Source organism: Podarcis muralis, chromosome 1 (assembly GCF_964188315.1).
Source record: "Podarcis muralis chromosome 1, rPodMur119.hap1.1, whole genome shotgun sequence".
NCBI classification, from domain to species: Eukaryota; Metazoa; Chordata; class Lepidosauria; order Squamata; family Lacertidae; genus Podarcis; species Podarcis muralis.
Window position 1 is genome coordinate 111,911,583 of NC_135655.1, and position 23,538 is coordinate 111,935,120.

Sequence of the window (23,538 nt, forward strand, 5' to 3'; positions counted from 1 at the left end):
CTTTAGGCCAAGGGGTTCAAGCCTGGGAAAATGGACAGGAAGAAGAGGCTTATGAGACAGCAATTCACCTCCAGCCTTTGTTCACTTGGAGCTATCCATGGTGCTGTAAAACCGCTGAACTGGCTTGCCCCCTCATGAGTACCTGGTGCAGATAAGGCGAGACCAGTACCCTCCAGGGACAACCCTGACTTAGAGAAGCCGTCCCAGTTTCTGATTTGATCCCAGAAGGTCCCGCTTTGCCTTACAATGTCCCCATTTTCATTGGAGAAATGTTGGAGGATATGGAGTTATCCGACCCCCGAGCCGCCTGAAGGCAATCCTGTATAGGGAAGCTTTTGTAATGTTTCATGTTTTATTGTGTTTTTATATATGTTGGAAGCTGTCCAGAGTGCTGGGGCAACCCAATAAGATGTGTGGGGTATAATTATCACGATGGAATGGGACGTCCCTGTTTTCATTGGAGAAATGATGGAGGGTATGTGAGAACAAAGTATGAATGTACAGAGACATTACCTACATTAACTAGGAAAAGCAGGGGACTTTTTAGGGGAATTGGGTCAAAGGCTATATGGGAATCAGAGCTGATTGATGGGCCAGGCTCATATATGCAAGTGGTAATTTTATCATGTACAAAAAAATAAAGTACTTCTCTTCTGCATACATAGGGTTGGATCCAGAGCACCACTGGTTTGAGGGAGGTGACTTTTTCCAGTTCTTTCTCCCCTTGCAGCCCCCCAGGGCTACCTTGCACTCTAAGGTGGTGCTTCAGATTAAGAACAGTTTCAGGTTAATTACGGACCTCTGGAACGAATTAAGTACTTAACCCGAGGTACCACTGTAGAAGAAGAAAGACATCTTTACTTAAAATATCAAGTGGGAGGAAAAAAAAATCGAACCCTAATTTCTTGTTCTTTACAATTTGACATACAAATGTCAAAGAGGTCCATCTATCCAGATTCATGTCCTATTTATGCTTCTTCGTTCAGATACTATTATTGGATGCACATTCCCAGCTCTGTACAGAGAGAGGGACATCTCCATCTGCTTATGGGAATGTTATATCTATGCTTATGCACACAATGGAAAAAACATAGCCTGGGACATTGGCCCTGATTAATTAAATCTCCTTAGATAAAGCATTTTAAAATTTCAACCTTGCTATATTAAGGTTTGCCATGAAATAGTTTAAAGGGTCAGACAGTGCTGGGTCAGTAAGTCAAGCAAGAGAAAGGAAAATGTTGATCTCTCAAGGGTCTATTTTTATCCTTTTCTTGATTTCTTCTTAAAATAATCATCCTTGTCTATATGTGCAACTTATTCTAGGAGGGCCAAGTTTCTGCAGCAGGCTAGGTGGGTGGTAGGTTTCTGCATTACTGCTTATGTTTGAGCAAAACTGATCAGTGTTTATATCTGTCGTTCTTCCAGATTTGCATTGCTTAGTTTAATATGTATATATATTATTACAAATAAAGGTAATATACATATTAGATGATACTGAAAGAGTCTTAAGTAGCTTTTAAAAAGACCTATGTATTTTCTTATCTATTTGTAATTGCACTTTTGAAGCAAAAGAACGGGAACCCAGAAAAAAGCCCAAATTTCAGCATTTGAAACTCTCAGTTGTTTAGGTTACCTGGGGAACTATGAGCTCATTTGGGCGTATCAGTTTCTTGTTATCAGAATGAGCTTAGCTGATAATTGGGTTCGTGCTTTCTCCCTCCTTCAATGTTGATGTTGTTCACTGTTTCCTCCAAACCCAAACAAATTAAGGTTTGCCTTAGCTACAGTTCAAGAGAGCAAGCCAACTTCAAACCTTGGTATATGAAGCTGGTTTGTTTTAACGAGACATAGTTATGTTTAGCCACAGTTTAGGGTTTGGGTGTAAAGCTAAACTGTGGTTAATCAAAAACAGAAGCAAAAGCTCATGGCTGCTCTGGAGGAGAGGGAGGAAGGGAGAAGTGTGTGAGGTCAAGGTTTGACCAGGCTTGTTTAACAATAAACCCTACATCAGAAGGCAGCCTGTGCACAACCCCTTTGACTCCATAGAGAGAAAAGGCAAGAAATAAATTAGTAGCAATGAACTAATCATTGCCCTCCAATTTTCCGACTTTCCTACTGAAAGCACAGATACGGAGTTACAACTCAGAGTCAATAAGCTACTGTTTACACTGTCACCGCTCATCAGCCATGAAAACAGTAAAAGGCTGTGTTCAAAATAGTTGGCTGCTTTCCAGTTTATTATTTCATATCACACGGCTTCCATTCCCTTTTCCCTTCCCCACATTTAAAAGTTGCAAACAACAGCATTGGCTCAAGATCAGTGCAGAGAGATGTTTCCTCCACACAACTGTGCTGTCACATCACTGCCTCCCCCCACCCTGACTGAACAAAGCATGCTTTCAATGGGAGGCTGATTTCGCTAGTGTAGAATCGCACCCTGTAGAAATCTTCTGCTGACAGCATCCCCCCCAAAATGTAAGCAGCTTTTGTAGCTCCAGGCAAGCCTCACTAGCATGCAAACATTTCAGACTTGCTGATTCCTTAAGTCTCTCCCTAGTCTTGTCAGCCAAATCAAAAGACTTCAGTTGAAGAGCAGAAGCCCCTAGAGGTCAATTCAAGGACCACAGTTTCAGTCTCCAATCATCTCAGTTTATCTTCTTCTTTTATAAAATAGCAAAATAAAATAAAATAATGGTTTATATACTGAAAGGAAGGTGGTGCTTCTGAAGGGAATGTTTCAGGTTCTGCACAAGCTTTGGGTGGGCTTCTCTTAGCAAGGGAAGGGAGAGGGAGAGAAAACCTAGCTTATGTGTAATAAAGCTTGGCATGGTTGCGTCAGGGACTGGCTGGATTTGAAAGATTGGTGGGAGTAACCCACCCAAGAACCCACCGTGGAGGACACAGAAGATGACGACTTAGATCCCAGATCATGGTGGTGGTGGTGGGATGCTGAAGATCAGTCTGGGGAAGGTGCTAGAAACAGGGGATTTGAGGAATCAAGGTGGGGATCAGGAGAAAGAAGGCCTTCCAGGACAGGTTAGAGGCTGAGAGTCACAGTGGGAGTGCAGACTCAGATACAGAGGAATCAGAGGTTGCCTTTTCTACCCAGCAGCAGGGAAGTCTCGGTCCTGCTGGCTCTCCTCTCCTCTGACACCCCGCTCAAGGAGCGTCCTGTACGTAGCTGAGCAATAGGGCAGGCAGGTGCAGAGGAGGAGGAGACCACCCCTTCAATGCAGGCTTTGTCTGCTTTGGGAGGGATCCAGAGTGAGAGGCTAGAGGGGGGAGGGAGGGGCTAGTGGTCAGTTTCAGCAACGTCTCAGCTGGTTTAAGATGAACCAGAGGATTTTAATTTGTTGTTATTTTCTGTTAATACTGTGGCGATCACACAGGGTCCCTGGATGTTTCACCATCTATTGATCCCTGTGCCACCACTTTATTTCTTGCTGCCACCTCCCAGGCCCTGCCTGGTACAATACTGAGTCCAGCCAGGGTTAAATTGGAGCATAAACCTCTGTTTATTTATTGCAGTTTAATAAGTGTGTGGTTTCATAAACGGTCACAGTCAATTACAATCATGGGCTGCCTACCCAGACCTATAACTTCCGCTCCCTGCTCTCACACACTAAACTACCTCTCAGATATTTACTTGTCTTCCTAGTCCCTAACTGTTCCTGACTCAGCTTATTTCGTTACACTAACTCAACCTACCCACAGACTCTTTCCCAATTCACTCCCACTCCAACCAACCACCAAACTCAAAATGAACTCTCCCTTCGCCCCTCCCAGAGCTGGTTTTATAGTCCCTCTGACTCCACCCCCCTGGGTTCTGATTGGGTAACCTGTTTAACTATTTCGCCTCTAGCACTCTCATATGTTAATGTCACAAACACAAAGCTAATTGCATTCTATGCCTCCTGTGTTTCGCTGTCCTGTGGTTCACATGTTGTCACATAAGAACGTAAGGAGCTGCCCAATAGCTCCTTCAGGCTATTTGGTCAATCTATTCCAGGACTGTTTATTCTGACTGGCTGTAGCTCTCCGGAATCCACAACTAGCATAATAACAATGTAATAATAATTTTATTATTTATATGCTGCCCATCTGACTAGGTTGTCCCAGTCACTCTGGGCGGCTTCCAACAAAATATAAAAAACACATGGCTTGCTTCAACCTGAAGAGTGGAAGGGGATAGTTTACTGCCTACCAGAAGATGAGTGCAATGACAAACTTCTTATGCAACTGTTGAGGTGGAAAAGAAAGAGATGAGAAAAGGACTGAGGACTGGAAAAAGGAAGGTACTAAAAAATAACTAATGTTGTGATCCTATTGTCCCTGGGAGGGCATCCTAGAACCATAAAGGTAAAGGGACCCCTGACCATTAGGTCCAGTCACGGACGACTCTGGGGTTGCGGCGCTCATCTCACTTTACTGGCCGAGGGAGCCGGCGTACAGCTTCCGGGTCATGTGGCCAGCATGACTAAGGCGCTTCTGGCGAAACCAGAGCAGCACACGGAAAGCCATTTACCTTCCCGCCGGAGTGGTACCTATTTATCTACTTGCACTTTGACATGCTTTCGAACTGTTAGGTTGGTAGGAGCAGGGATCAAGCAATGGGAGCTCACCCCGTCACGGGGATTCGAACCGCCGACCTTCTGATCGCAAGTCCTAGGCTCTGTGTTTTAACCCACAGCGCCACCAGATCAGGAGAGAGAACCCTCCAAACTTGGTGAGGGAGATCTGATGTTGCAATACCCCTCCTTGCCACCATGGGAACGTCTAGCTTCCTGACCCTATGGATCTTGGAGCCCCAATGTTTGTAGAGTAAAAGAAGGCGTATGCTGGTGTCTATTGGAAAAGGACCAGGAAAAAGGTTGGAGTCAAATAATTCAATGACCCGGGAGAATCGCACCATAAATATAGTTTGCAGGTGAATGAAGAGAGTGAAATGCAGAAAATAACATTGTTTTGTAGATTTGTTTGTTCCCTTAAAAGGTACCAGGGGAACCAAATGATATAAATCAAGGCTGACAGATCTCAGAAATCACCCCACAAGTGCAGTAAAACAACCCTCTGCCTTTCTTACCAGCCTGCCAAAAATAACAGCCACCATTGTTCTCTTTTATTTCTCCCTATAAAGCGTCCTTCCCGAAGATATATTTGCAGAGCCACTTGCAATAAACAGCAATGTCAAAAAATAAATGTATACAGTCAACATAAATAAAGTGAGGATCATTCCATTCCCGTGGTGGAAACCAAATATTTATCTCAACCCTTGCTTGTATATCTGCCTGGGTTTTGGGTGGGAAGGGAGGCATGAAAAAAATCCCACGTACATTTATGGAAGAGGACTTATTTTAAAAACATGGGATTTGGGGTTTTGCTATGTTTGTACTCAACACAATAGGGCAACAGAGGGTGATTAAATTAATTCCCATGTGAGCCAGAGGAGGAAATGTCATGGAAATCTGTGTGTGTGTGTGTGTCCATGCGCATGGGGGACATTTCTGTCTGGACAATTCAATGAATACTGTAACATGTGCGGAAGCCTGGACAAAAGCCAGAAGCTGCCTTGATTTATCCCACATACACATCATAAATTGCAAAGGTGTTGAGTCCATGGCAAATCATATCTTGGGTGGGGTTTTTTTTGCATATCTTTTTTATTAAATCTTTTTAATGATGCAACAAGATAAAAAAACTAATCTGTATAAAAACAAAAGAAGAAATACCCACACAGAGAGAAAGGGGATGATGACCCTTCTGTTCTGCTACTGTGTACCCTGTGCTTTTCTTGTGGAGACCATTTTTTAATTTTTGAGGGGTGGGGCAAAGTGTCTCTTAAGTGCAGTGGAAGCTCTTTTTAAAAGTTTTTTATTTAGATTTTTCAAATTTATACATTTCATGAATTTTGCAATCCATTTAACATTTCAAAATCTGACTTCCTTCCCCCTCGTTCGGCGGTTCCCTAAATTTATTTTTTCATATCTTCTGCATATCCAAATTCATTTACCTTACTCATTTAATTATCTACTGTAAATGTATAGTCTTATAAAACTGCAGGTTACTGCAACAATCCTGCTAATGTTTTTATCTGTTTACAATTTATCTGTAGATATTTGATAAACCATTTCCGTTCTTTTATAAAGAGTTTGTTATCTTGATTTCTCATTCTTCCAGTAAGTTTCGCCATTTCTGCATATTCCATAAGTTTTTGTATCCATTCTTCCTTTACTTTGCTTCTTTCCATTTTGGGGCAAGTTCAGCGGAAGTTCGACTTGTGTTATCTTTAGTTAATTTTTTTAAATGTCCACAGGCACATGTCGCGCACATTTAAAGCAGATCTGATGAAAGATCCATCAGTCAACAAAGGTTTGGGTTCTTTTTGTGAGGGGGGGGGAGCAGGGAGAAGAGCAGAAATCATACTTCCTGTGTAGTATACTTCAATGTAGTATACTTGGGATATGGGCTGTGATCTTAAACCTCGCATAAGCAGAAAGCAAATTCACATGAGCTCTCTGTTGCTGCCATGTCGCTTCCACATGGCCACTCTGATACTGAGCTGAGCAGCACTATAGAGCACTGGGCTTGCAGGAGGAGTGGCAGATTAAATTAATGGACTATGCCGAAATGGGAAAACTTACTGGAACAATAAAAAGCCAAGAGGAAAAACACTTTATTAAAGAATGGAGGAACATATGTGGAAAATCTGAAAAGTTCTTGTCCATGTGCAAGTTCGTTAGCAGGATTAACTTAAAACCAAGCAGTTACAATTAATGTTAAAAGAAAACCAGGGAGTAATTAATAATTGGAATAATGAGGAAAATGCAGTGCTAAGAATTAAAAAATATAAGAAACCACAAAAGGGGTGTGGTGGGGAAGTCTAAATATATATGTTTGTTGGGAAAATATTGGATTTGTATGTTTTTAAAAAGAATAAGAAACTGAAAATTTATATATATCGAGAGGCAGGAACTGGAAGTGCAAAAACACACCCTTCAGATCCACTAGAGGGAGCCTTGTTACTAATAACAAGTTGCTTCAAAACCAAGCAGCGGGAATCCATTTTAAGAGTACTTGAGTGCTGTCATATTGATAGCAATGAAACAGAAAGTAATCTTGAAGCCTGAGCTCCTATATTTAACAAAACATTTTATCAGCTGTGTAAGTATCCTCTCTCCTCAGAGTACATCCACACAGAGCATAGAACTGGGGCAACTGTTGAATTTCCTACACCTAATAAGCAATCAGTGAAGACGCTGCATATTGATAAAAACAGTAACTTTTCAGTTGACATTAAATAGCAGCTGATAAACCTTTCAATTACTTCAGACTTTCCCACTCACTATTTTAAACACAAAGTTTATCGCTGGCTTTATTTTGTCAGCTTAAATCAGCAATCCAGTTCAAACCCAATAGAATAAATTCAATCCAAAGATCTCATTCCACTCATGGAGGTGTCCCTCCGTTCAGGAAGAGAAATGATTAAATTCAACTCAGTGTATGTTATCTCTACAATATCCCCCGAGTTAGCTTTAATCCACAGATTTGTGAATTTTTGTATCTACTGCTAGAATTACACCCGGCTCTTTATCAATTCAGGAACACACTGCCAAGGTGACCTCTGCTTCTGAAGGGAATCCTTTTGTTATCTGATGATGGCTGTAACTGACGCAAATTATTTCCTGGTTGGACAGAAGGCAACATGTTTGGAATTGTGCAAGCATCCTGCTAACCTAAGCCCATTGGCCCATCTAACTCATTATTGTCTACACTGACTGGCAGAAGCTCTTCAGAGTTTCAGACAAGAACTATTCTCAGCCCTACCTAGAGAGACAATGGATTGAACCTGGTGCCTGCAAAGTATGGGCTCAACCATAGAGTTATTTCCCTTGCTTTCTTTGAAGTAAAACCAGGGTGCAATTAAGGGACAGGTAAGGATTGTTCCTGTTTTCTAAAGCATAATGTCAAAAGGTAAAGGTAAAGGGACCCTTGACCATTAGGTCCAGTCGTGACCGACTCTGGGGTTGCAGCGCTCATCTTGCTTTACTGGCCGAGGGAGCCGGCATACAGCTTCCAGGTCATGTGGCCAGCATGACTAAGCCCCTTCTGGCGAACCAGAGCAGCGCACGGAAACGCCGGTTACCTTTCCTCCAGAGCGGGACCTATTTATCTACTTGCACTTTGAGGTGCTTTCGAACTGCTAGGTTGGCAGAGCAGGGACCGAGCAATGGGAGTTCACCCCGTCGCGGGGATTCGAACCACCAACCTTCTGAACGGCAAGCCCTAGGCTCTGTGGTTTAACCCACAGCGCCACCTGTGTCCCATAATGCCACAATGATGCTCTTTAATACCTTTGAGAGACTAAGCTGCTGTGGAGGATGACAAACGAAGAGATAGAGAATGAAGCAAGGTGGCATTCCTCCGCCATCTCCCTAATCTGAGCTTGTATAAGGGAGGAAAGGCTTGCAAAAAAGCATATATAGGCTAAAATGCATACAGAGAGAGAAACAGAACATGAGAAATTTGTGCCTCCTTTAGTTTTTAGTGAATGCGGGCTTTGCAACACTTTGTCCCTTTAGCCACTAAATGTGGCTAAAAAGCCAACGACTGCAGCCACTGACAAATCATGTTGACCCAACATGACAGTCCAATTAGAATCTCCCGCTTTAAACTTTAGCGTTGCCATAGCCAATCCATCTCAAATATTTATATGGATAACCCATCAAATGTGCTTAAACACTGAATAATTTCCCCATAAGTAAAACCAGTATCGTCCCAGCGCACTCCTCAGGGGTAAAGAAATCCCTACTAAAGAGTAGCAGCCAACAATGCTATTGCCCTACCACCTTGACCGCTTCCCCCCCTGGGTAAATGTGGGAACCTCAGGCCCAGCGGCCAAGTGTGGCCCTCAAGGGCTTTGGGACTCTTCCCCAGGCCAGGCCCCCTTCCCAGCCATGTTTTGCACCTTTGCTTGAGTGTTTCTGCCTGGCTGGCATGTGTCTTTGAGCTCTGTTTGTGCTTCTTGCTTGACTAGATGGAGGATAAAGAGTAACGTGTGTGGAAACTGGCCTACTGTACAAAAGGTAAGATTCACATAAATATATGTGAATCTTACATTTTGTACAGTAGGCCCATGATTGCTAATCTTCCACTGCCTTGTGGATTATCTTCTGGAGAAGAAAAGGTTAAGGAGTACAGTGCCATAGCGCAGGTTGCCAGAGCTTGTAGCAAGGCAAGTATTGTGCCCCCTCTACAGTGGGAAAAAAATCCCAAACACACAAATGCATACCCCATGCATACCTCTATAAGGGGGGCAGGTTGGCTAGTGGAGCTGGTGTTCTGCTGTCCAAGCTATGGGTGCTTTCTGAGGTGCAGCAGTGGCTCAGCAGCTTTGAGGGCTCAGGGCTTTTGTGCCCGGGGCAACCACCCCTGTGGCCCTCCCCACGCGATGCCACTGATGGAGTAAACCCTACACAAAATGGAGTGGAGTCTCTAAGACAATTGGATGGCATCTTGTATGCCTCCTTCCAGCAACTCCTGCAGCCAAGCTGGTGTCAAAGGGGTGCCACCTTGAATAAAACATTTTGGGGGGGGCTGTGACGTTAACATATGAGAGTGCTGGAGGTGAAATAGTTAAACAGGTTACCCAATCAGAACCCAGGGGGGTGGAGTCAAAGGGACTATAAAACCAGCTCTGGGAGGGGCGAAGGGAGGAGTTCGTTGGGAGTTGGGTGGTGGGTTGGAGTGGGAGTGAATTGGGAAAGAGTCTGTGGGTAGGTTGAGTTAGTGTAGCGAAATAAGCTGAGTCAGTAACAGTTAGGGGCTAGGAAGGCAAGTAAATATCTGAGAGGTGGTTTAGTGAGTGAGAGCAGGGAGCGGAAGTTATAGGTCTGGATAGGCAATCCATGATTGTAATTGACTGAGACCGTTTATGAAACCACACACTTGTTAAATTGCAATAAATAAACAGAAGTTTATGTTCCAACTTAACCCTGACTGGACTCAGTATTTTGCCAGGTAGGGCCTGGGTGGTGGCAGCGAGAAATAAAGTGGTGGCACAGGGATCAATAGGTGGTGAAACGTCCGGGGACCCTGTGTGATCGCCACAGGGGCAAGTAAGCCCTGCCCTGCATAATGCACTTGACATGGTGCATGGACACCATTGGCAATGCTCATCAACTTGGAGGGGTGGCCCTCTCAAATATTTTATTGGGGGGAACGGAGACCCCTTGGCCCCTTCGAGCAGGCTCCTATGTGCCAAACGTATTGCTCTGCTTTTCTTTGGACCGCATCTGTGAGGCTGGTGTGTGTGTGTGTGTGTGTGTGTGTGTGTGTGTGTGTGTGTCTTGTCATCTGGGCAGCCCAGAATCTCCATACAGACTGCCCAGGCTTGTGCCCCAGGCAGGTCACTTTGGTGTTGCTAACGCAGCAGTTTGACTTCACCCCTGGATGCGCACTCCATTGTCTCTCAAGACAGACAGATGCCAACAATGTTGCCTCTGGTCCCTCCCCTGCTGGCATGTGGCCCTGGAAGAATGCCCAGAAGGGAAAGTGCTGAGAAACATTCCTCTCCTGCCTTAGTTCATGAACAAATCTTCAACTCCCTCTGGGGTTAATGAAGGATAGCTTGTTTATTGCCTAAGACTACCAGATCTTCCCAGCATGCTGTTCCACATTAATCCATTCAGGTGCATTTCAAACATCTGAGACAGTGCTGGAAAGTGCAGCCCTGATCGATTCCCCTTGGCCACGCTCAGGTGATCTGGGCGTACTTTACGGACAGCAGGTTTTATCCCTGGCTCTGCACCAGCGCATCACAGTTTGCTTGTGCAATTGGCCCCGTGTCTGTGTTTAATGGAGGGTTATCTGATAAGTGACCAGAACACAGGGGAAATGCTCCTGCGATGAGCAAATCCAAATCAAGAAGTGTCAGGATTCCCAATCTGCGATTTTGCTTACCACACAAGTGCGTGTAAGCATCACTCGGGAGATGAGAACGACGGAGGCTCTTCAAATGGGGAGAGTGTCTCCCAACATCCATTAAGCACAGAAATATAAGCCTCACAAGGATCCTGTGCCAAACGGCTCTCTCGGCTGCTGTCTGCCTTGCTCTGGAGATAGCTCTGCAATCAATAGCATTGATTTTTCCAGTGTGCTGCATTCCAGTAAAACACACATACATAGCTGAGTAAGCCATTTCCTGCTAGAAGGGCGAGTGGATGATGCCTTGGAAAAAGTGCACAGGAAGGAAATTTGCTTTTTTGGGGAGAGGGAATTTATGCTGTCAGTCCCACACTAGTATGATATTGATGTCGTAGAAAAGCTATATTGCAATATTTAAGCAGAGAGGAAACATTGCATAGAGTCTGGAGGGTCCATTTCTTAGTGGCAGAGGATTTAGAATAGGGATTGGGTGCTGAATATGGCCCCAGGTCTTCCTTTATGGCCCTCAGAACTCTCCTCAAGTAATCCCCCCCCCCCCCGCAGATACAAGTGAAATGCAGTGTGCTGACAGTCTTTCAAAGGAGTTAGAGAAGCTGCAAAGTGTGTAGATCATGGCCATGTGTCTTTTCCACTCCATGTCATTATAAAGTTATCCTGCTAATGAGAGCCGAAGCTGGGAGTTACTGTTTAGTTTTGGGGTTTTGAGAGAAGTCATGAACAACAAAATAGATATTATTAGCATGGCAAGAAACAGTACCTGCACAGTACCTTTCATGGCAGGAGGGGTGTAGACGCTCTGCTTCCTTTGTTTGGGAGAAGCATTCTGTGTCTAAGGATAGAAAAGAACGATGTTTCAACAAAACTAAGAGCAAAGCAATAAAGTCAGACAATAAACTAGAGACATTTCTTCCTATTTGCACTTTTCTCATGGTACCCTGAATGCTTTATATTTATGGCTTAGTTACTAATATTGTTTGTTGACACCGCTTATTGATCCTGTATAGACAATTATATTAGGTCTAAGCTCTTTAATTAAAAGGGTACATTTGAAGCAAAAAGTACACACACACGCAGAGAGAAAGAGAGATTTTGTGGGGACTGCTCTGAAATAGGATGATAGGATGATCATCCATTCAACGTGAGAGTGCTGCTGATCTAAAAAGCATGTTTCACTCTCAATTGACTTGGTGGTGTCATCATCACATAGTCAACTATCATAGGGTTGTGATGACATATTTTTTTTGTGGTCTCCAGTTGGCTAGGATCATTCTTCCCAGGAAAAAGAAGACCAAGTTTAAATAAATTTTATGGGCTAGACATTGTCAAACTACAGTTGTTCCACCTGTTTCTGAATGGTTAGGGAAAATACGGATTTTACTCAAAAGGGGGGGAAAGAATGAAATTATATGAAGATGAAATGTGGAGCCTAAAATATAGCTTGGGATTTTGAAGGGAAATGGATTCTTTTCAACTCTTGATTATGTACCACATTTTATAGTCCATTATTTATTTTTTATGTTGCAGATAATCATTAATTTTAAAATCCTGACTACACTAGAAAAACATGCCATTGAATGATGTCAGTCTTGCAGCATTCTAAAAGGTCTGCAAAGTTCACCCTCCTGTACTCCAACACAGTGAAATTGTAGAAGTTAGTACTATATTTAAATCTTCACTTAAAAAGCTTTACTCCATTTCCCTAGAGGATTAGATCTAGTACGTAAGAAGTATATTTTTAACATACCTAGTCTAATCAATGAAGATTCAGTAGCTATGTAAGTTGGCCTATAATATTTAAAGTGGTTCATAATAGTTTAAGGTAATGGATGGAAAGATGATATTTATGAATAAATTATTGGGTACATTCAGAGAGTGCTAATTATATTTATTGCATGATGGGATGTTGATGCTCTTCACTGAATGCTTTTAAATGTTTGGAGCTAAATCTGAAGGGGGGGGGGGATCAATAGTGTTTATTGCTATTTAAAGCAATGCTGGTTTGTCTGAATCTCCAGTGAAAATGAGAGAGATTCAGGTCATGGAGAAGGAGCACACAAAGGTGGGGAAAAAATCTCATCTCTGATTATGTTGGATATAATTTCCCTTATTTCCAAAGTTCAGATTCAAATGTAGATAGGGAGCCAAAAATGGCACCATAAGAGGGAGATATCAGAAGCCTTGAGGAAACCCCAAGGTTTGTGCAAATGTAATAAATCTATCCCCCCCCCCCCAGTCTAATAGGAGGGATGCTAAAAATAGCCCAGTGAGGACTGGGCAGGCAGAGTGGCCATAATACTGACTGATGGAGGAGGGGAATGGAAAACTGTTGGCAAGAACACTGCAAGGGAGCCCCCATGCTGCAACATATGGTTGCAGTTCCCTCTTGCTTTAAGTCTGAGTTTACACATTTAATATGAAACAAGTGATACTGAGCTCAAAGGGACTCATAGTGTTAGAAAATACAATTAAGAGCACAGCTTTCCCACATATCTGATGGTTGTATTAAGAATTGGGGAATGCTTCACTCTTACATCCAAAAAGGTAAAGGTAAAGGGACCCCTGACCATTAGGTCCAGTCGTGGCTGACTCTGTGGTTGCAGCGCTCATCTCACTTTATTGGCCGAGGGAGCCGACGTACAGCTAAGTCATGTGGCCAGCATGACTACGCCGCTTCTGGTGAACCAGAGCAGCGCATGGAAAAGCCGTTTACCTTCCCACCGGAGCGGGACCTATTTATCTACTTGCACTTTGAGGTGCTTTCGAACTGCTAGGTTGACAGCAGCAGGGACCAAGCAACGGGAGCTCACCACGTCACAGGGATTCGAACCGCCGACCTTCTGATCGGCATGTCCAAGGCTCTGTGGTTTAACCCACAGCGCCACCCGTGTCCCTCCAAAAAGGTATGAATGTGTAATAATCCTCTGCTGACAAAGAGGCCACAGCTCCATGTTTTGCTATTCTGAGTGTGCCATGTGACTGAAAGAATGCAAGTTCAAGGCAAGAACTCATGCAGAGATGCAGCAGGCAGCCTCCTTTGAAGATAGGTATCTGCATCAGGAGTGAGTGAATGGGCCAGTCACCAGGTGAAATGAATCACTCCCAAAGGAGACTGAAGGAGCCAGTTTAAGAGCAGTGAGTGGTTAATGCTGCAATCCTATACACACTTACTTGAGAGTAAGTTCCATTGAATTTAATAGGCCTTACTTCTCATAGATTGCACTGTCAGAGACTTAACTGAGAGTAGCATTTCGGACCAACGTCTGCAATTATTTTAATTAATATACTTTCGTAGTTCTCTCTCTACACACCCGTTCATCCCTGGATGAGCATCTTCACTCCCATCATTCAGCCCTGACACTGAGGTCCAGCTCGGAGGGCCTTCTGGCAGTTCCCTCACTGCAAGAAGTGAGGTTATGGGGAACCAGGCAGAGGGCCTTCTTGGTAGTGGCACCCACCCTGTGGAACACCCTCCCATCAGATGTCAAGGAAATAAACAACTATCTGACTTTTAGAAGACATCTGAAGGCAACCCTGTTTAGGGAAGTTTTTAATGTTTGATGCTTTATCGTGTTTTTAATATTCTGTTGGGAGCTGCCCAGAGTGGCTGGGGAAACCCGCCAGATGGGCAGGGTATAAATAATAAAATTACTACTACTATTACTACTACTACTACTACACAGTTTAGGAAGTCTTGCTCAAGTCCACTGCAGGATAATCATAAGAATAAAATAACATATTTCTGAATGTTTGTTAGACAGCCATTTATCAGCAATTTATCAATTTCTTAAAGCATAATGAACTTACATCATCTTGGGAGTTGTTGTTCGTTCTCTTCTCATCTATTTCTATAAGAAAGAAAAATACAATTAGGAGACTGCCAAGCTCCTATTTTCTAGACATAGCCCAACATGATAAGATACTGGAATTTAATACTGACATAATCATTGTTGGCTGTGGTCTGCCAAAAGATCCTTTAGTTATACTGCTTGGGTATCTTAAAGGAGCTGTACCTCAAAAATATATTGAGATGAATACTCATTTATTAATGGCAGCCTGCCAGGAAATGGGGTGGTGGGAGAGAGTGGGGAGCTGACCTTCCCAGAATAGAAAAAAAAGGATACAAAACTGATAAATATAGTAAGATCAAAGAAGGCAGTCGATAAGATAACAGGTTTGTCAAGAAATGGAGTTTATTTATAGTTGCTTACTACAGAAAAAGTCTTGAAGTGAATTATAAAAAAAATAAGAGCCAAAAGAATAACAAAAAAGTCAAAAATTACAGTAAAACCACTGCAATCAGCCACAACATAGGAAAGAAAGCCTCTTCCCCCACCCCAAATGAGTGACAAATTGGTATGAAGGTGTAGAAATGTGAGAGACCAAAAAAAAAAAAAAAACCCCACTCCTCCTTCATTGCTCGAGACGTAAGTTTCACAATGAATGAAAACTGAAATGAATGGGCCCTGTTCACGCCAAGTTTCCATTGGTTCAGAAATGAATGCGACTCTCCACCCCACCCCCTACAAATAATTATGAATGGTCATCATTGGCAATTTTCATGAAATGCTGCTTATTATATTATGCAAAATGTTTTAACCTGGAATACTCATTAAATTACAGTAAAAGTAGCCATATCTGCTACCTCAGAAGAATCCCTGACCATCACCACAACTCTTGCTCTGAGCAGATTTAGAAGCTCTCGGCGAAACAGGATACAGTATATGTGAGACCAATACTCTTTCTTTCTCTCTTACTCACTCTCTCACACACACAAACACACAACCTTAAGTTAAAATATTCATCTCATTAAACATTGGCTCAGTAGTTTATCACACTCTCTCCTCAAATTATTGAGTGTGTCTTCTTTTGTTTTCACCTATCAAAGGAAACTTTGCCACAGAGGTGCATGTAATGAAAAAGGTCAGGATTGGGCCTACAGAGCATTAGCAAGGGGTCCCTGTAAACCATAAAAGACCCTCTTATTGCAAAGGGGTAGCTAGAGGCTCTTTTTCATTATTACCCCTGTGTTGAGAAGGGACTAAGAACCTGATATTTCCGCAGCTTTTTACATACTAATCCACATCTAAATCATTGGTTAATCCTTTAGGGAACTTTAATGATGAGAACAGAAGAGGAAGTATGATTAATAACAGCAAAATATACACACACAGCACTGTAATAAAATAGGGGAAATGCTATCTCTCTGCCCCATCTCCCTCGCCAGCCCCAATATTATGGCTCACAGTATTGGGTCAAAAGTCTAGCTGAGACTTGGCACATAATTTGATGACATTGATTTATGGAGAAAACAATCACATCTCAAATTTTCTCACCCATGCTGGATTTTTTTATTTCATTTTTTAAGGCCACACATATAACAGAATGATTTTCCTTTCCTTTTCTCATAATAGCTTTCAAAAATGGCTTTGATTCTGTTTCGGAACTAGGCTGATGCCTCAAACGTAGCCTCTTTTAAATTGTTTGGAAGGAAATCTGAAAAAGTTGAATGCCCTTTTTGAACAAAAGGTTACTAAGTTTTCAGTTACTAAGTTTTCAGCAAGTTTTCAGTTGATAAGCCTGGGAGTGAGGGAGGGGAACCAAACAAATCATCATCATGAACAACAACAACAAAAGAGATAACAGTATAACCACATGGATTTCTATGCTTTTCTCTTTTTTTACATAGGCAATAATCTAAAAAAAAGAGCCTTAATTAAACCATGGACATGAAAGCTGTGGCTCTCCAGGTGCTATTGGACAACACTGCCACCAACTCTACAGGGCCGAGTCCTTGGCTCCTTCAATATTTGTGGGGAGTGGGCCCAGACCCCTCAATGTTGTTTTTTTAAAAGATATTTATTAAGATTTTACAGAATGAAAAAAGAAAAAAGAAAAATACAAAATAAAAATAGTTAAAAAACAATTCCATCTTTCCACCACTTATCTTTCATTTGCTTGTTTCCCGGACCTCCTCACACCTCCCTTTTTTGTATTCCAATTCAATTTATTAGTTCAGCAAATCCTTTCCCTCTTTGTTTATCCTAGTCTTTAATCTTAAAATATTATACCATTAAATTTTTACCTGTTAATAATCCATTTTTTCATATTCCTTATAGCGTTATAGCTAAAAACCACTTAACTTTTTATCCAACCATTCTAACATTCATTAATTTTACAATATTTCTGTAGATAGTCTTTAAATTTCTTCCAATCTTCTTCCACCGACTCTTCTCCCTGGTCTCGGATTCTGCCGGTCATTTCTGCCAGTTCCATATAGTCCATCACCTTCATCTGCCATTCTTCCAGGGTGGGTAGATCTTGTGTCTTCCAATACTTTGCAATAAGTATTCTTGCTGCTGTCGTGGCATACATAAAGAAAGTTCTATCCTACGATGCCCAGGAGAAAGGCCTCTGGTTTCTTCAAGAAGGTATATTTAAATACCTTTTTCATTTCATTATATATCATCTCCCAGAAAGCCTTAATCCTTGGGCACGTCCACCAAAGGTGAAAGAATGTACCTTCAGTTTCTTTACATTTCCAACACTTATTATCGGGCAGATGATAGATTTTTGCAAGCTTGACTGGAGTCATGTACCACCTATATATCATTTTCATAATATTCTCTCTTAAGGCATTACATGCCGTAAACTTCATACCTGTGGTCCATAACTGTTCCCAGTCAGCCATCATAATGTTATGTCCAACGTCTTGAGCCCACTTAATCATAGCAGATTTCACCGTTTCATCCTGCGTATTCCATTTCAACAGCAAGTTATACATCCTTGACAAAGTCTTAGTTTTGGGATCTAACAGTTCTGTTTCCAATTTTGATTTTTCCACCTGGAATCCAATTTTTTTGTCCAAATTGTATGCCTCCATTATTTGATAATAATGAAGCCAATCTCGCACTTTGTTTTTTAGTTTTTCATAACTCTGCAATTTCAGTTTGTCTCCCACTTGTTCCAAAATTTCCCAATATTTCGGCCATTTGGCCTCCATATTGAGTTTTTTCTGAGCCTTCGCTTCCATCGGTGACAACCACCTTGGGGTTTTATTTTCAAGCAAATCCTTATATCTTATCCAGACATTAAACAGTGCTTTCCTGACAATATGGTTTTTAAATGCTTTATGTGCTTTGACCTTATCATACCACAGATATGCATGCCATCCAAATACATTATTAAAACCTTCCAAGACCCCTCAATGTTGAGGGGGTGGAGGAGGCTGAGCACGGTGTGGCTTCAGCGGTTGGATCCTTCTGAGTGGAAGAAGAAGAAGAAAGAGAAGAAGAAGAAGAGGAGTTTGGATTTGATATTCCGCTTTATCACGACCCGAAGTAGTCTCAAAGCAGCTAACATTCTCCTTTCCCTTCCTCCCCCACAAAAAACACTCTGTGAGGTGAGTGGAGCTGAGAGACTTCAGAGAAGTGTGACTAGCCCAAGGTCACCCAGCAGCTGCATGTGGAGGAGCGGAGACGCGAACCCGGTTCACCAGATTACAAGTCTACCGCTCTTAACCACTACACCACACTGGCAAGAGAGGAGGAGCTGCTGGCCACTGAAACCATGACATGCTAGGCTCCACGCTCGGCCTCCTCCTGGTGATGCAACATGTGTATGACATCACACACACACAATGCGCTCTAGGTCCCCTCAATCTTGGGCACGAGTCGGCGCCTCTGTTGGACAACAGCCCCCATCATCCCCTACAATTTGCCGCAAAGGCTGAGTCTGATGGGAACTGGAGTCAAGCAATATCTGGAAGGCCGCAAGTTCTCCATCCCTGATCTGAGTCAGTACCAGGCCGAAGGCATCACCAGGGTCTATTAGTGAACTACTGGCTACATTCAAAAGAACCAACTGATGCCTCCTGGTCAGGGCTGGTCCCCTCATAAGGCAAGGTGAGGGGACCGCCTCAGGCAGCAGGATTACAGGGGCAGCAGAACTGGCATTGTTGGCCACCTAGGCTCCCTTCCATCTGGCCAATTTTCCTCATCACCTTTGAAAAGAGAGAGAAGCTGGAGTTGTCTGGAGACCATTCCTCCAAAAGCTACATTTTCCTGAATTCCTGGTGAAGGAGGATTGATTGTTAAAACACTCTGGGAATCAATTGTAGCTTTCTAAGGGAAACAGAGGTCTCCTAACAACTCTCAGCACTCCTGATGCGATCACACCTGGTAGGAAATTCTTACCTATCTATATTAAAAAGTCCTATAGCATTCTGCAAAAATAAGGAAGAATATTGTTTTTGGTAAGCAAGTCACTCTCTTCTCAACAGCATTCCGTATTTGTGGAGCTACTCTGTGCCTCTGTAGAGATATTGCTTTACCTCATGATAAGAGGGACTCAGAAGATAACAGAAGCAGTCTAGGTGCTTATCAGTCCCTGGCACCAAAGCCTTTAGGACTATTGTAACAGGAAGCTATCTGTATTGAAAATGATGTGTAAATAATCCCCTGGAATAGAGGAAGCTTGTTTCTATGGTGCTGCTCTGAATGGAGCGATGATCAGAGAAAGGATACAAGGTTCAGTTATGAAATTCTTGAGCGTACTTTCAGATTTCTCCATTTACAAAAGCACTCTGACACACCCAGAGACAATCAAAACCAATCTGTTGTTTAGAGGCTACAACACCGCAGCCTGTGGGAGAGATTTATGCCAGAGATGAATACACTGAAAGTATGAATTTCACCTGTTTTTGAATCAATGCATTGAGTCAGATGCAAAGTGCAGAACTATGAGATTGATTTTCATCACAGAAAAACAAATAAAACAAAGCAGGCTGCAATCCTATAGCCTGCAGAGGTTCAACAAAATGTCCCTGAGGACTAATAGGAGGTGTTGTTCCTTGAAAACATCTCTCTCTCACAAACAATGACACCTCAAATAGGATACAAGATGGATGTTGTTTGGAGCATTTCCTTGTTGAAAAAGGAATTCATAATTTTTTAGAAATAAATAAATACAGTGGTACCTCAGGTTAAAAACTTAATTCGTTCTGGAGGTCTGTTCACCTGAAACTGTTTTTAACCTGAGGTAACACTTTAGCTAATGGGGCCTCCTGCTGCCGCCGGTACACGATTTCTATTCTCATCCTGAGGTAAAGTTCTTAACCCAAGGTACTATTTCTGGGTTAGCAGAGTCTGTAACCTGAAGCGTCTGTAACCCAAGGTACCACTGTAAATAAATACATATTTCATATAGAGCAGCAGAATTTGTCCTTTTGACCCCGTGCCCCCCAGGCTGCAAGGCAGAACCATTACATATTTTAAACCTGTAGATTCTATCCGAATTTTTATCCATCCAAAGGGACCATTCAGACGTCTCTCCCCATACACAGGGCCAACCCTACCATTAGGCTGAGTGAGGCAGTTCCTTCGGGCAGCAGCTGCTGAGGGGTGGCAGCAAAGTATTGGAAAACACAGAGGCGAAATTGTGTGTGAGGAAGGTGAGCCTGTGACCTGGATTCAGGAACTAAAGTATTTACCATCACAAAAGAATGGCCAGACTGCCCAGGTAATGCAAGCAGTGACCATTATCAGGTATCCTGGCAGACAGGATTTCTGCTGTAGACCACCTCCTTCTGTGATGTATGTATGATGTTTTGGGGTGGTGGTCTACAGGGTGGGCAATTTCAAAAGTCTATCTAAGGGCTTGCACACCATTGTTCAGGGTTCTCCTCTCTCCTGCGTGTGGTGAGTAGGGACCCTGTGGCAATATAGAATACCTCATAAGGGAAAGGGAGCAGTTTTTCTTATAGCAATACCATGATGCACCCAGCCTAGCTTCATTTTAACACACAAAGCAGTGACCTGATCAAGTTTGCATATAAATGGTGTCAGGTTCAATCTTAGTGAAAAGACTTCAGGAAACAAGACTGGGAGAGTTCTTTGCCTGAGACTTAGGGGAGCCAGTGTCTGGCCTCAGTGGTTTCTCTCAGCAACGGAGACTCCCTTATCTTCTTTCTTCTATAAACTCCCTTTTAATAACATTTGCTTTATAAATGAAAGGAAATGTGTTAACTAGTAGCTAAATATTAATGCCTCGGGTGGACATTTCCATTGTGCTTTATTTCATGCTGATGACGTCATGGGATAATGTCCCCACAACTGATCTTATCTTCTGCAAAGTCTCGTAAAGATAAAGAAGTTATAGGGAGTATAAATTGCAGCTAACGCGCCAATTAGAAGCGCTCCGGATTCCACGATCAATAAACCACCCACTGGGTAATTAAATTTAACAAAATAAATCAGCTAGCCAGAGAAAGGGAAAACAAAGTGAGATCGCTGAGATGAAGCTCTGATGTTGAGATGTGAGATACATCCCCTCCCTGCTCTGTTTTGGAAGCAACAACTTCCAAATACAAACCACATTCAGACCTTACAAGTTTCTGCTTCTGATAAGTTCCTTCTTTCCTACATTAAAGCCTTCAAAATGATATTCCTGACAAATTAAATATACTAGTACATCTTGAATGAAAACACCCACATACTGTTCTCTGTTGCTATAGCTAGTAAGAACTATTCCAGCCTCTCCTAGGGAATATTGACATTACAGAGACTCAAGGAAGTGATTTTCTATTGTCGTCATATACGCAAAGGATACATGATTGATGATCCATTTACAAAGACCACGTGTACAGGGGTTTTTTGTGTAGGAGGGGGGAGGGGAAATGGAGCAGAAAATGGGCAGAACCACTATTTTTGCCCCTGATGACTGCCTTGGAGTTTTTAAGAAAATGATGGTGTTTGTTTCTATGGGTCCTGGAAGTGAAAAGGTATGTATAGGTTTCTTGATTTACTTTCTAATGGAGCTTATATATCCATGAATGGTCTAAACTTAAATTCTAAACTAGGGATGAGGGAACCTCAGGTTGGGCTGGGGGCAAATGCAGCTCACCAAGTCTCCAAGGACCCTAATGTAACAGACTGGTTGGACGCAGAGGAATGATGGAAGGAACCAGCTAGGGAGCCCCCAAGGGAAGAAGGCTCAGAGCCAGGGGATTGGTGATGGAACAACAATGAGTGGTCAGGAGAAGAGGAAAAATACTGGGAAGAGGAGGTGTCAGGAGCTGAAGAGGGAACAGGGCTTAGTGAGCAGCAACAGTCTGTGGCAGACAGCAGTCCAGAATTAGAGGCAGAAGCTGAAGCAGGAGAGGAGGGAGGCCAAGAGGCAGACATCAGGCCGGCTGGGGAAGAGGCACAAATGTCTCTCATTCCTGCTGCAACAAGCAGCCCTCCCCCTGGTCTCCAAGATCCAGGAGAGGCATGAAGAGGGCGAAAGAGAAATTAGCTTCACACAGGTGCAGTCTCAGATTGCTTGAGGAAAACCCTGGAGAGAAGGAGACTTAGGCAGCTGTGGGGAGCCGGGGACTGCTGTCTTAGCAACTAATCCATAGGAACAAGACCTGCTGGAGATGAGTTGCTGTGCTCATTCATCCTAACACTCCTGTGCCCAGCTTTTGCTACTATAGAGTTACCTCCAACTTGCTTGGTGTGATTTGCTGTTGGTTTGCTCCTTTCACCTTCCCACAACACAACCTTTCCCCAGCTGCATCACCTGCTGACCTTGCACCAAGCCCTCCTTGAGTGTTTTTACCTGACTGGAATCTGTCCTAGAACTCTGATAATGCCTCTTGCCTGCCTCAGCGGATAGAGAGGGTTGTGTTAGTGTGTAGAAACTAGCCCACCATACAGAGATAACATTTGCGTCTCTTCCTCTGCCTAATTTTCCCTATGGCCCTGTCCACCGCAAGGCACGTTGCCCCCCAGAAAGTTGCTCAGAAGGGAATGTGATTGTCAGGGTGAAAAAGGTTCCTGGCTTGTAGTCTAAATGAACTGAATGGTGTAGAATCTCCTTGGCAACAATATCTGCAACTTTGGCATTTTGTACATGCACCACACACATGTCAGCAAGAATTAGAAGAGCGTCAACAGAGCGTGGGAACTTATCAACAGACTGTGACTGGAGAAAGTAGGAAGGGTTGCTAATCACATCAGAAGCCTTACAGATATGCTGAGAAAGGGGGTTAAAAGTGAAAATTGAAAGTGTTGTCAAGCTGGCATGATGAAGTCTGTAAATATTAAAATGCAGGAAGTAATGCATAAGGAGTCTGCAACCAGCATAAATTCAGAATTTGTTTTTATTTTTTAAAAAGCAACTATCTCTGGTGGAAAAGATGCTGTGTGTCAGATTCCCTGCACCAGAGGTTTCCAACCTTTTTGAGTCCATGGCTCCCTTAACCAACTATATTCTTTCTGCGGCACCCCTGTGGGGTTCAGGAGCCCAATTATGTCAGCCATTGCCAGCAGAGCTGGCAGCCTCTCACCCTTTTTCGAATACCCTCCCTTGCAGAGTGTTCCCTCAGCCTCCTCTCCTCTCCTCAGGAGTTTTTTGGGCAGCTGCTGCTGCCGTCCCTGGTCTCTGAGCTGCCCCCCTTTGCCCCAAAGAGAGGTGCCTCTCAGCTGCATCATTCGCCTGCGGAGCTTATAGCCAGGGCTGCTGGAACAAACAGCCATGCAAGCCTCTGGGAGGCAGAGACATGAGAGGGCATCAGAGGAGGGAGGGAAAGAAAGAGGGACAGAGGCCAGTGTT

General features: G+C 43.1%; 1 protein-coding gene across 2 annotated transcripts in view; it reads right to left on the reverse strand.

Moving 5' to 3' along the window:
• PPP1R1C (protein phosphatase 1 regulatory inhibitor subunit 1C) overlaps positions 1–23,538 on the reverse strand; it is a 41,193-nt gene that overhangs the window by 5,242 nt on the left and 12,413 nt on the right. The window contains exons 3-4 of one of the 2 annotated variants that reach the window (XM_028748150.2): positions 14,749–14,789; positions 11,702–11,773 (exon numbers count right to left, since the gene is read on the reverse strand). In XM_028748150.2, coding sequence (XP_028603983.1) covers positions 11,702–11,773; positions 14,749–14,789 — 113 coding nt within the window. The remainder of the gene's footprint in view (positions 1–11,701; positions 11,774–14,748; positions 14,790–23,538) is intronic. The other variant, XM_028748143.2, reaches the window with a different exon arrangement.